Source organism: Sinocyclocheilus grahami, unplaced genomic scaffold (genome assembly GCF_001515645.1).
Source record: "Sinocyclocheilus grahami isolate Dianchi unplaced genomic scaffold, SAMN03320097.WGS_v1.1 scaffold220.1, whole genome shotgun sequence".
NCBI lineage: Eukaryota > Metazoa > Chordata > Actinopteri > Cypriniformes > Cyprinidae > Sinocyclocheilus > Sinocyclocheilus grahami.
In genome coordinates this window covers 18630-33329 of record NW_015505399.1, presented here as the reverse complement: position 1 = coordinate 33329, position 14700 = coordinate 18630, and the positions used below count along the sequence as shown (strand labels likewise).

General features: G+C 36.3%; 1 protein-coding gene across 1 annotated transcript; it reads left to right on the top strand.

Annotated features, from left to right (window-relative positions):
• The first annotated feature begins 603 nt into the window (after positions 1 to 603).
• On the top strand, positions 604 to 10790 carry LOC107596553 (UPF0524 protein C3orf70 homolog B-like). Its single transcript, XM_016287307.1, has 3 exons — positions 604 to 1081; positions 1367 to 1555; positions 10110 to 10790. The coding sequence occupies exons 2-3, from the start codon at positions 1372 to 1374 to the stop codon at positions 10682 to 10684; spliced, it is 759 nt and encodes a 252-aa protein (XP_016142793.1). The 5' UTR covers positions 604 to 1081; positions 1367 to 1371; the 3' UTR covers positions 10685 to 10790.
• Positions 10791 to 14700: the final 3910 nt, after the last annotated feature.

The following is a 14700-nucleotide window of genomic DNA, read 5'->3' as shown; positions in this document are numbered from 1 at the left end:
TTACCTGTTAATGTGCTTTTTATCATTTATATGGCTGTTCATTCAGTTTGAGGAAAACTTTTTAATTAATTTGGCTTTGAGGATCTATGTGGAATAGCTGGTCTGTGAGGTGTAGTGTGCATGATGTGATTTGTGCTTTGCTGCAAGGGATAAGTTAATTGCTATTACTTCTGTGCTGCTACCCAAATGTGTTTTAGGCTGTTTAATTAAACAACACTAAACCCCTGTGTTCACCCCTTTGAACTATGTCCAAAGATGGTGTAGAAATCAAACTATGAAGACCAAATTATTTGTTCATATACATAGAGCGATCAGAATTTTGCATCAGTACTTAGATTCACTAATATATCATTAAACAATGCATTTTTACGGCATTGTTTTAAATGTTCACAGAGTGCCGGAAACGTAACATTTCATACATTTGCTCTGTTTTTACCACTATAATATTTACCTACCAAGGATCAGTGTAAAATTAATATTTTTTATTTATATTGTTTTTATTATATTATTATTTTAGAATATCTTTCTAAAGCTCTTTCTTTGTTTCATTGTACACCTTACAATACAATTATGTAAATGAGAAAACCTTTGTAATGGCTCTCCGGAGATTATAGCGCCCTCTGCTGGTCACGTGTCGCCACTGCCGCTGTGTGCGGTATAGTATATCTGTCAGCGTGCGAGGCGAGCGGCTCCCAGTCCCGCAACAGCGACAGCAGCGCGAGGAGCTCACGCGCCACCGGGCTCTTGTTTCACATAAGTTTTAGTCTGCTTCTTTGATAATTTTTCCCCCTCTTTAAATAGCGAACGCTCCAGGACCCTTCACATATACTATTGTTCCTCAATAGAGATCTGGCAGCTACCGTTGTTTTACTCGTTCAATTGATATTTCTCTGGAAATCTATGAAAACCCAAGGATTATCCGCATCGAGAAGCCATTTGTCAGTTTAAATGGGAAACATGTCGTTCTTCATATTCCGTACGACTACATGGATTTTAATGCAGATGTTGTGGGAAGTTTAATGCAGATATTGTGCGATGGCCGGAAATCATCATCAGCTGTAAGTGCTCAAACCTGAATAAGGTAAGTAAAAGCAAACTCCTAATTTTATTTGAGACTAACACTCTGTTGTTCTTCATTTATTTTTGATACAGTAATATTTTACATAGAATATCCCATGGTAATATTATATAATACTGTAAATAAAATGTGAAATTTGGTATGGACACTTTCGTATAAAGTGTGTCCTAAATACATTTTATTCCTTAACATTTTAGACTAAAACGTTCCAATTTGTAATGCATGTTAAGTCAGTAGGTAACACTCAGCTCCACAGTGTATTTTCATTGCATGTCTTTTCTCTTACAGTAACCATGGCTTACACCGGAGCTCAGAAGGCTTTGAAGAGTGATAAGTTAGATGAAGCTCAAGCTCTGGCCAAAAGCTGTGCAGGCAGGCCGGACTTTCTCCCCTGTGATGGACTGTCCATCTGCGCGACACACAGCCACGGAAAGTGTTTCAAACTGCACTGGTGCTGCCATTTGGGCTGGTGTCACTGTAAGTGGCCACCTTCTGACACGCAAATGCATTCAATTCCACTCTATTCTATTTATAATCCATCACCTGATAAAACAATAAGTGTCTACTACTCTGAGGAGTAGTATCATTCACGTCGCACAAAAATCAACAACAAAGGGATAATAATGCAGATGACAGTATGATTAAAGATCACTGCCCAGACATTTTATATGTGTAGCAGAATTAAATATTCTGCTGTCGATCATCTTGCAGGAAAACTAGGTTATATAGTGAATACATGCACACGATTTCATTTTCTTCACTATTTTTATGAGTCTAGGGTTTCAAAGATGACATCTATTTGATAAATACCATGCGCTGTGTGTATGATTGCACGATCTGTTTTTCTTATTTATTGTCACAGCTGCTTTGGGAACATTTATGAGCTTGTGCTGTCATCAGAAACTGCTGTCTGGTGTCGCTTGGATGCTTTTTCAGCATTATATGACTTCATATGTTTCTGAGAATTTCTTAGTAAGCAAGATGTGTCAGCCAACCTTTATATTTGAATTTATCAAAGCAGACCTCACCCCACAACCTTGACACCACCTCTATATTCTCCAGTCGTTAGCTTGACATGACCCTGGATCTACCAGCCATCAACGTATACACAGGAAGCGACAGCTCCGCTTCTTTAGCAGGATGTTCACTTCCTCTAGTTCATGTCCCTTTGACTGAGTTCAGCTCCTGAGTGATTGTAAAAGCTTTCATTGTGTTTAAGGGAGGTAAATGTCAGCGTGAGGCCTTTAGAACTGTGTGAACTGATCAAAACATATTTAATACCCTCTCATGACACTTCCGTCAGGGGAACTGAACTTTATTGAGTTCAGCCATCAAATAATAAAAGAATATTATCCTCAATGGCCCTTAGAGTACTTTCAACCCAGAGATTTTTGATTTCCTCTATATTTTAGATTAAGCCCATTCATTTCCAGCTTATTTTTGGTGTAACTGATTGCGATTACTTATACAGCACAGAAAGGGTACTCTATTTATGTATTTATTTGATCGATAAAAGCATGTCTGTAATCATCACAAATTCACACTCTCTGCACAATGTAATACTGGTCTACAAATGCAGTTATGCAGTTTCGTTTTATGACTGCTTCATCATTGTTAGCATACATTGTGATAGTGTAATAGTTTCTACCTTTCATTAATGCACACATGAGATATGAAGTTGCAAAATCATGAATTTGGACTATAGGATGGTGGGAGACACTCAGTGTTTCTTAAATACGTGTATGTCCTTTATCAGTCTGTGCACATTATGACATCTTTAATCTAGCGTTATTGCAATAGAGACAAAGCATTATGTTAATGCGTGCTCGTGGTTTATCAGCTAGCACACTTTCCCTGTGATATAACTACTGACTGGTGCGCCATTGAAAAGCACTAAATGTACCATAAAATTACAAACACAACATGCTCACCTCGATATGTATTGTTTAGTATGCCTGTTCAGTTAAATAATTCATGGCTGGAAATCCTGGAGCCCTGATGCATAACTGTGTTGCAGACTTTTGAAATTACACCTAGCACAAATGGTAACTGCTATTCATAACTCCATGTGTGACTCATTATCAGGTGGAGCACTCATCATTTTATGAAAGATCTACAGATCTTTCGCTTTAGTACTCTACCGTTTAAAGTTTTTTTCTGAAATAAATTAAAACTATTATTCAGCAAGGATGCATTAAATTGATCAAAAGTGACAGTAAAGACATTTTTAATCTTATAAAAGATATCTATTTCAAATAAATGCTGTTGTTTTGAGCCTTCTATTTATCAAAACATATGAAAAAATGTATCATGGCTTTTCACTAAAATATTAAGCAGCAGAACTGTTTTCAACATTAATAATAATAAGACATGTTTCTTGAGCAATCAGCATATTAGAATAGTCATGTGAAACTGAAGACTGGCGTAATTATGCTGAAAATTCAGCTTTGCCATCACAGGAATAAATTATATTTTACAATAAATTCAAATATATTCAATGATTTTATATTGTAATATTATTTCACAATATTACTATCTTTATACTGTATTTTTTTAATCAAGTAATGTCACAGTGTTTGTTGTGGTGACCTGGACTGGTCACTTGAGGGCGCTCTTTTGTTTTCGTTGTTTGTGTTAAACTCCATTTCCCATAGTCCCCTGCTCACTAATCCTGGTTTAATCGGTAACACCTGTTCATCATTAACCCAGCTATATATATCATGCCTTCTCTGTCTGTCATTTGCGTCTGGATTGTATTGTCTTCTTAGTTGGTGTTGTCGGTGTCAGGTTTTGGATTACCTTTTGCAACGTTTTGTCCTGTTATTATTTTCAATAAACTGCACATGGAACTTACCTTGTTTCCTCCTGGCATTCCGTGACAAGTAAATGCAGCCTTTGTGAGCATAAGAGACATTTATTTTAAAAACATTAAAACATTTTACTGACCTCACTGAATGAGTACTGAGATTGTGCTCAATGCCAAAACTTAAATCCGCTAAATCCTTTCAAATGCAGTTCTGTTTCCATTGTAGAAAAATTCTTTATTGTGTCTTACCTCTTCTTAGGTGTAGTGAGAGCCCCATCAGGACATCGCTGTGTTATGGTGTACATTGTGATGATTTATTAATTTTGCTGTTCCACAGCACCACACGTGATAGTCAGCTTTGCTCAGCTGTGTTTGGGTTTGACACTATACAGTCATATGCAGCCTTTGTGAGCATAAGAGACGTTTATTTTAAAAACATTAAAACATTTTACTGACCTCACTGAATGAGTACTGAGATTGTGCTCAATGCCAAAAAACTTAAATCCGCTAAATCCTTTCAAATGCAGTTCTGTTTCCATTGTAGAAAAATTCTTTATTGTGTCTTACCTCTTCTTAGGTGTAGTGAGAGCCCCATCAGGACATCGCTGTGTTATGGTGTACATTGTGATGATTTATTAATATTGCTGTTCCACAGCACCACACGTGATACAGTCAGCTTTGCTCAGCTGTGTTTGGGTTTGACACTATACAGTCATACTTTGAGCAAATCCAGGGCTGTGGTGAGAGAGCAGAAGCTGTAAGAGTGGTGTCTGTGCTTGAGGCGTGTACGTGCTGCTTAGTGATGTTATGTGGCCATGTGTGAAACATAGAGAAGGAAGCCTCCTGTTTCTGGCACTGTGCCTGCAGCTCCAGCTGTCAAACATTGATTTCTTCTGTGAGCTCTGTTCTGGCTTGGAGATCCGGTCCTTTGTCCAACAGATTTATAAAACAAAGAACCTAAAGAAGCCTGTAAATGAATGCCAAATCGTACAAGTGGAACCTCTATTGTTGATTGCACATGAGAAAAGTACAGCGAAATAATGGTGTTCCGCTGAGTTGAGATAGTCGCCACCCCTGCAATTTGCTTCATTTGCACATTTCACAGGACATGTTTGGAATCTCATTAGAATGTAATGAGTTTATTTTGCTTTTGTGTTTCTTTTGTTGTCTTTGCTTCTCTCAGCAAGATATGTTTATTAACAGGGCATGACATTAACTTTTTTGCTCACCGGCCACTGTGGCTAGTGGTTTTCCAAATTTACTAGCCACTCAGCATTTTCACTGGCCACAATTTTGTTGTGGGGAAATTATGTTTTAAATGACTTAATCCTGCATACAAAAATTTATTCAAATTGATTTCCAGGTCATTTTTGACCTATTTAAAGGGGAATTTTCCCTAACTGTATTAGATATTCTAATTTTCCCTTAAATGCATGCATCATCTTTCATATCAAATTCTTACATTTTATTAATAATTTCACTTAATATAATAAGATAATATGGGGCTGTTACCAATCATATGAAATCAGTATCTACAAAATCGATCTTTCCACTGCAGAAGAAACAGAAGTGACTGGAGCAGCATAAAGATGCATTTACACAGACAGTTCAATGTAGCTGAAATATAGCACGAATGCATTTAAACTGCATGCAAAATTATAACATTTACACAGTTCAGTGTAGCTGAAATATAGCACGAATGCATTTACACTGCATGCTAAATTATAACATTTACACGGTTCAATGTAGCTTAAATATAGAACGAATGCACTTAAACTGCATGCAAAATTATAACATTTACACGGTTCAATGTAGCTTAAATATAGAATTCTCAGCAAGATATGTTTATTAACAGGGCATGGCATTAACTTTTTTGCTCACCGGCCACTGCGGCTAGTGGTTTTCCAAATTTACTAGCCACTCAGCATTTTCACTGGCCACAATTTTGTTGTTGGGAAATTATGTTTTAAATGACTTAATCCTGCATACAAAAATTTATTCAAATTGATTTCCAGGTCATTTTTGACCTATTTAAAGGGGAATTTTCCCTAACTGTATTTGTGTTTCTTTTGTTGTCTTTGCTTCTCTCAGCAAGATATGTTTATTAACAGGGCATGACATTAACTTTTTTGCTCACCGGCCACTGTGGCTAGTGGTTTTCCAAATTTACTAGCCACTCAGCATTTTCACTGGCCACAATTTTGTTGTGGGGAAATTATGTTTTATATGACTTAATCCTGCATACAAAAATTTATTCAAATTGATTTCCAGGTCATTTTTGACCTATTTAAAGGGGAATTTTCCCTAACTGTATTAGATATTCTAATTTTCCCTTAAATGCATGCATCATCTTTCATATCAAATTCTTACATTTTATTAATAATTTCACTTAATATAATAAGATAATATGGGGCTGTTACCAATCATATGAAATCAGTATCTACAAAATCGATCTTTCCACTGCAGAAGAAACAGAAGTGACTGGAGCAGCATAAAGATGCATTTACACAGACAGTTCAATGTAGCTGAAATATAGCACGAATGCATTTAAACTGCATGCAAAATTATAACATTTACACAGTTCAGTGTAGCTGAAATATAGCACGAATGCATTTAAACTGCATGCAAAATTATAACATTTACACGGTTCAATGTAGCTTAAATATAGAACGAATGCACTTAAACTGCATGCAAAATTATAACATTTACACGGTTCAATGTAGCTTAAATATAGCATGAATGCATTTACACTGCATGCTAAATTATAACAGCATAAATAATGTTGTGAGCTCTGTGTTTTAAAAAATATATATTTTTAATATACAAATATGAAATGTTGGAAAAAATGCAAAGATAAGCTACTATGAAAGTAAATCCTAATTAATGAATCATTGAAGCATCCCTTCAAACGATTCGTTCAGACAGCTGATTCATTCAAGAATGAAACAAGTGCCTGTCCTTATGAATGGGCCACTGAATCATTGACACAAATGATTCAAAATTCAAAAACGCAAATCGTTCATTAACAAAATACCGCTGTGTGTTGCTCAGACATGCGCGACTTTGTTTGGATCAAAGTCCAACTTTGGATTCAAAGTTTCTGAAAGTGATACTGTTATTGTCTCAGTATTAAAACTGCAGTCCGTAACTTTTTTTGGTTAAAAATGATCCGAAATCAATATTTGAGCATACTATACTAATACTATCGCCTTAGTTTAGCCCGATTTTACAACGGTCAGTTTATAATAATGTTTTCTAATTTGTGTGGTACGGGTAGGTTTTTGCGGGAAATTCGAGCATGCTGCTGCGTCATTACGTCACGTCTGTAAACATAAAGAAGTTGTCCCGGCTACTAGGCTATCGCATGTGAGGATCCTGCAGGTGGCAGATCGTTTATAGCCTTTTCTCACAGCAGCTGGAATAATTAAATGTATCATGTATCTGGATTTTAATCCAGAAAGGATTATGTGTTTATGAAAAACATGTGAATGAAATTAAATTATATTCCAGTTTTAAATGTGCTTCTGATTACAGATAGCCTGGGATTACACAAGTTGTATTTTAAAGACAACCAGTTCGAAGGAAGCATAATTTGCTGTTTGGGTTAAAAGAATTTCTTAATATGAAATTCGAGTGGTATGACAATTAGATTAGACTGTACAGAAATTGAAATCTACTCGCTTATACACACTATGCTCATAGTCACGCAATGCTGATGTTGTTAACATTAACAATTTGAGACTAAAGTATAACAAAAATGATAATTTGCTTGGTTGGATGTGATATGAGCTAATTTAGATTAAATCACCATTGGTAGCGCGATTTATTGTAATGCTTTTTTCCTCAGTTGGTCAGAACAAACGTGGCAGTCTTGTTACTTGTTCAGATGACAATATCTGGTGAAAATGCTTATTTGAGTCATATATTCCAAGACGTAGGCTAGAATCTGTGAGTGCAAAGTACAATATCCACACCGGTGCGGTGACTGACTGCCACACACTCCTCAAAACGTTAGCTTCATCCGCGCTGGAGCCGTGCCGGTGCACAACCCACGCAAGGAAGATAATTCCTAACTATAATTCAAAACTTACGGACTGCAGCTTTAACTATAAAATGTGAATTTGTGAAAATGGTGACGTCATGCGTGTACACATTCAGTCTATAGTTATGAGTTTCTTTACAAAGTGACATCACTATCTACTGGCCTGGCATGCATAATACAGCGTTTTAGTCATTTTTGCAGCTCTGTGTAGAATTACTTGGAATTCTTTGTATTGAAAATATACTATATTATTATTATATTGTTACATATTTTTATACACTGTCTCAAATACTGGAAAAGCTGCTCTCATGCTGTTTTAAAATGTGGTTTAGTTAGTAGTGTTGCTACTTTTAGTTAAACCCTGGCACAGTCATCTGTTTGCAGCACCAGACACAAGATATTTGACTGTTGCTGTCTTATACTTTCCTAAGTGTCCCCTATAAATCCATTCTGGTGAAGTAAATGGGATGGATGGGGTTGCTGTCATATGTTATCTCTGTAGAGCTGACTTCTTTATAATTCAGGGGATGCTTTTGTGAAAGAGAAAGATGGAGACTGAGCATGTGAGAAAGACACTTAGACAAAGAGACATGAAACAAGAGACTTACTGTCAAAGGCCAAGAGTGAATGAGTATGTTGATCTGAGCCTTAGATAAAAGGTCATAGATGTCCTGATCACACCCCGGCTGAATTCTGCCAGTTGTGTGGAACGGAACAGAAATGAGCTGTATGATGCCATATGTCCCTCCCTCTCTAGACTTTTCATTTTGACAATTTTTCAACAAAGGGGAGCATGAGCGCACTCCTGAATCACAAAATGACAAATGGGACAAACAAATCCCCCTTGATCAAACTTTTGATATACACTGCCTGGCCAAAAAAATCTCACCGTCTAGATTCAAATAAGCGAATTTTAAGTAAAACATTTTAATTTCTCTTGAATATTTATTTGGACCACCTTTAGCTTTGATAACATTGTGCATTTCATGCGCAGATCAGTGAACCGGGTAGCTCTGTGGACAGTTTCATCCTGTCAAAGAATGACTAGACCTCGAGCCTATAGCCTTCGAGTTTGAGATGTGACGGAGCATGTGATTTGTTGAATGTAGTGAACGAATACGCCCTTCACTGAACGAGTTTCTTTTGAGTCTGAACGAGATCGAGAGATCTTCTCATTCGTGAACGAAATGACTGAACTGGTACATGTCGTTCGTGAATGAGTTGAATGAACTGGTACAATCTCGTTCGTGAATGAAATTACCGAACTGGTACATATCTCATTCGTGAACGAAATTAATGAGAGTGTATCTGGTCAGTCGTCCATTTAGCATGTCAATCTCGATCAGCAATCAGCAGAAAGCAGATGCAAAGCGCAGTTATAGGTACTGTGCACATACGCTTGTTTACAGGTGCATCTCAATAAATTAGAATGTTGTGGAAAAGTTAATTTATTTCAGTAATTCAACTCAAATTGTGAAACTCGTGTATTAAATAAATTCAGTGCACCCAGACTGAAGTAGTTTAAGTCTTTGGTTCTTTTAATTGTGATGATTTTGGCTCACATTTAACAAAAACCCACCAATTCACAACTTTTATTAGGGTAAAAAAACAGCAGGACATGATGGTATTTACTATTTTTAGTAAATAGTAGGCTTTTAAATGAATTGTGAATCTAAAATATGCGTGTTAGAGAATGTACAAATGGTTAACATTGTTTGTGTGATATCAATCAGAAAAGCAGTTCTGGGCTTTTTTTTTTTTATTAATTTTTTTAGCTAACTTATGCCGGGTTCAGACTACACAATATTTTTGTCGGTCACGATAGTCACTGTGTCAGATTACATGATTTTGACTCCTAAAATCTTGTCATGTCGTGGACAAGAAACATGTCAGACTACACGTTGCTTCCCGACCATTCATCGCGTGCCGTCTTTAACGACGCGTGTGATGTCATCGAGAAGGCGGAACTAGCGACTGACTTCCGAAAACAAGAGTGTAAATATTGCTAAAGCGCTTCCGCTATAGTTTGCCAGTTTTGCTTTGCTACCTAAATATTCCCAAAGCCTCAGCTTAAATTTACTGCTTGCTTCAGTGTTGATGAGGTAATAAAATTGTAATGCTCAAATTAGTATGTGCTTTCTAACACATCCAGCTAATGATCTCCTTTTACTCTGTCTGTACAGGTAAATATGTCTACCAGCCCATGACCAATGTCGCTCAGCTACCCAGCACACCTGTTCCGGCCGCTCCATCTGACTGCACCGACACCATCAATCTGTCCATCTCTCTGACTGAGCGCTTCCTCCACATCTCCCCCCGTTTCCTGCCTCCACCTTGTCCCGAATCTCCCAAATACTGCAACATTGCTGAACTGTTTATCGATGACTACATTGTCAAACGCATCAACGGCAAGATGTGCTACGTTCAGCGGCCCCCAGTTCACACGGAGGCCTCTCCCACTCCACCTCCAAATCCCACCTCTCTGACACCACAGAAACAGCCGCAGACTGTTGAAGAGACTGTTAAAGGCCCAAAAATGGGCCACTGCTCTTCGCCCTCCAACTCCGAGGACTCAGGGATCAACGCATTGGGAGGACACTATCTGGAGTCCTGTGAGGAAGAGTCTGAGGAAGAGGATGAACTTAGCACTGATGGACACTCGAGTCCGGGAAGTCTATGGGATCAGGATGATTGCACCCTACTGTCCCCTTCCAAATCCATTGTGGAGATTATTGAAAATATTGAAACTACTGTGTGATATTTGCTCTTTTTGTTCTTTTCACATCTCTCTCTCTCTTTGTCTGACAAGATAAACTCATTGTGTTAAAATAAATATTGTATGTAGAGGAAAATGCTACACTCATAAAGACTATAAAGTGCTATACTTTATATTTGTCTTTAATCTCTGTGCTCATTGTTACGCCTCACATGGTCCTTAATTTGATGTTAATCACAGTTCTTGACGTTAAATATGCAATATGAAAGACCTTTTGGACAGAAGTGAACTAAATACCATTATTGAGCAAACTGCGTTCTTGCCTTACCTCAATTCACTATAGTAATCCATATTGAACAGGTTAAATGACGTAAAATGAATTGGGGAATTGGGGCTAATTTATTCCAAATTAATTATTTTATAGTCATGTCAGTACAAAGAAAATATGGTCAGGCTACTGTGGTGGCTACATTATGCTATACTTGCTCCGATAACATATTTTTCAGATGTTCATCTTGTAGGATTTTCTTCTTAGTAAATCTTTGTGTAGCTAGCAAGATATGGTGATAACATTCATCCATGCACCCTCAAACTGTCTGAATCATCTGTGCAGAAGAGCAGTGTTGACACAACTGAGGTAAAACTAAGCCTGCAATTTTATGTTTCCACCACTGATGGCAATAGAGAGGTTAACATTTTGTAGTGCAGGTTTAAGGAGAACAAATTACACTTCTGCACCTAAACCTGCTTTGCCACATTATAACTAAACAGTTGACCAATATATGAAGTTAAATGTGAAATATTTAGACCCTTCTAAGAGAACATTTCATTCTCAATGAAGGAGTTGTTTTCATGTGTTTAGAGAGCAGAGTGAGCAGAGTTTTACTGATACTGAAAGCTGGCATCCGGTCAATCATCCTGGAGGAGGTCAGTGCTTCAGATATGTCATTTTTCATGTTCTTTAAAAGAGTAGAGTAACAGACATGGCATTTAATTTATTCATTATGTGTGTTTCCTGGAAATTAAACACATTACAGTGGTATTGTTAGCACCTACTCTACCAAAGGAGCTATGGTAGCAGGTGCAATGAAGACATATTGGTTTTTCTTTAATCTGCCATGGTGCTTTTACCATATTTAGCTAGCTTCACTATTCCTAGTAGCTTTGGAGAGGGAAAGGCTTTGTTGGTCTTTGATAATTTAATAGATTCTGACTCTAAGTGCTGAATACGACTGGCATTTCGAATCACAAACTTACGTAAGACCATTCAGAACCCTCTGCGGTGTCAGCATAATGCATTTTCATCAAGGCTAATCCAAGTCCAAAACACAAAACATGAATAGGGCACATCATTAACATTGGATGCAAATTATATTCATGCTACTTTAACTGATATTAGTCATAAATGTTCCTGGCAATTATGGCCATGATTGTCAAATCCTTTCCTTCAGTTCTCTTGCCAGGTTTAACAAAAAGGAACAGGTGTCTTGGTACAAAGGTTTCTTTTTCAGGTCCACTTTAATTATCATTAACATTATGATGCTTTTCTTAGGTCTTGGTATTGTTAGTGCTCTAATTTCCATGTAAACACGGCTAAAATGTTTTTCTTTTGCCTCAGTCAGCAAGATATCATACTTGAAATGTCCTTGAAATCCACTGAAGTGGATTCAGGATACAGCATTTATGGTAATTATGAATAATAATTTCAAACGAAAAGTTGCCCAGATGGCACACTGCATCAAAATTAGTAGATATAGTTTATCGAACAGACACAAGAGATGATTTACGTTGACTCTTAGTTTGATTGAACATTATTTCTTAAGCTCGGATCAAACAATGGATACGTCATTTCTGATGAAATTCGCAAAGGTCATGGTATTTTAGTGCATCTAGCCATGTCACAAAATCAGCTTAGCCTGTTTAAAAAAAAAAAAAAAATATATATATATATATATATATATATATATCTCTAACATTGTTGTCTTTGAATTCCATTAGTGGATGATGAAAAAAAAATTATTTTTTTCGATGTCATTTTTGGAGAAAACATGAGGGATGCTTGCAACTCAATGCATTTACGGTGTTTTTGGTGATTGCCAGTGCACTGCTTTTACGTCTGTTTTTAGTTTGTTGATATACGGTTCCTGGGTGGTTACTAGGGCATTGCTAGGTGGTTATTTTTTTCTTAATCTGATTGCTTAGAAAAGTAATACCACACCTCACCTTAACATGCCACACAATTTGAGTTGTCATTCATATTCATTTCACAAGATGTGATGTGTAGTATGTGCTCAAATGATTACATAACATGAAGCACATTAACTATTGTTAGACGAGGACAAAAGATTTTGCAGCAGGCTCGAGCTGGTCATGTGATTTCACTGCATTGACCATTGACAAATTTTGTTAATTTGAATAATATATATCTAACATTGTTGTCTTTGAATTCCATTAGTGGATGATGAAAAAAAAAATATTTTTTTCAATGTCATTTTTGGAGAAAACATGAGGGATGCTTGCAACTCAATGCATTTACGGTGTTTTTGGTGATTGCCAGTGCACTGCTTTTACGTCTGTTTTTAGTTTGTTGATATACGGTTCCTGGGTGGTTACTAGGGCATTGCTAGGTGGTTAATTTTTTCTTAATCTGATTGCTTAGAAAAGTAATACCACACCTCACCTTAACATGCCGCACAATTTGAGTTGTCATTCATATTCATTTCACAAGATGTGATGTGTAGTATGTGCTCAAATGATTACATAACATGAAGCACATTAACTATTGTTAGACGAGGACAAAAGATTTTGCAGCAGGCTCGAGCTGGGGTTTACTTACTTTATTTTAAAAGGTTCCACTTCAAACTTGTAGAATCCACTTACATCCTGCTTTAAAATACATTTGAAACTGAAATATAACTAGGCATAAATCTGTATCACAATTCAAGTCCAAAGCTTCTTAAACAGGACACATTATTTTCAAAAGTTATTTTAGTTATTATACTCACAGTGCAACTCATTAATATATGAAGTGGTTATTCATTATTCATGAAAATATAAATAATTAATAATCATGTGAATGTTTTATCCCAACAAAAGTACTTTATCGTAATCTGTAATCGGTCCATATTCAAATGTTAGCAGTGTTTTACTCCATTTTAGTGAAGTACTTGTGACAAATGAGCCACTCAATCTAGGAGAGAATAGTACAATGGTAGCTTTTCAGATTTCCATTGTTCTAAGTGCTTAACCGAAGATACCCAAAATAGGATGATGAAAGTAGGATAAATATTGGGCTAGGCAGGCATAGGCAGTCTGTCATCATGAATATGGGGCAACATTTTCCATTCAGCTTTTATGTACATTTTTAGAAACCATCTCTTTCTTGCTACATAAGTGCGCTTTGAAGAGTAATGTGAAGTGTTTACTGTCATTTTGTACTCTTCACTTGGTGAAATTACAACAAATAAATTAATAAATGAAAAGAAAATACAAAAATAAAAACAAGCTAAAAAAAAATACTATAGATATTATAATAGTATCTCAATGCTAAAATAGCACTGGTGTTGTCATACATATTGTTGCTGTGATTCTACATTTTCCAAAAGGTTGAGCAGTATGTTTTAGAATGTTATTGCCCAGGAAAAATATATAGTTCACTGAACACGTTGACCTTTTGTGTCCCCTCTATATGAGGTGATTTGTCACAATGAAACCTGCCATTATACTAGCTATTTTTGACTTTTCAGTTAAATTCAAACACAAAAGTTAAAAAAAAGAGTTTAAAAAGCATGCAAACATCAAGTATATTGTAATTTTAAAGCATACCAAAAATTCTGTAATTTGTAAATGGCATACCTTTATCAGATTTGAAGTTCAACATTTCAGTTAAAATCTATCGTCTTTATATGGATCACTCTTGTCTGAAAGTGTGCAAATTTCATTGTGTTCACCTCACACTCATGAGCCAACAGCTATAGCATTATTATGATATTGGAATTTCATTTCATTAAAAAAATTATTTTATTATTTTATTTTTTATTTAGAATTGAACCGACCAT

Bases quoted from the DNA above. Each gene is read 5' to 3' on its own strand.
- LOC107596553 (XM_016287307.1), top strand. From the start codon at position 1,372: ATGGCTTACACCGGAGCTCAGAAGGCTTTGAAGAGTGATAAGTTAGAT. The intron at 1,556-10,109 runs GTAAGTGGCCAC...CTGTCTGTACAG, and splicing joins CCATTTGGGCTGGTGTCACT to GTAAATATGTCTACCAGCCC.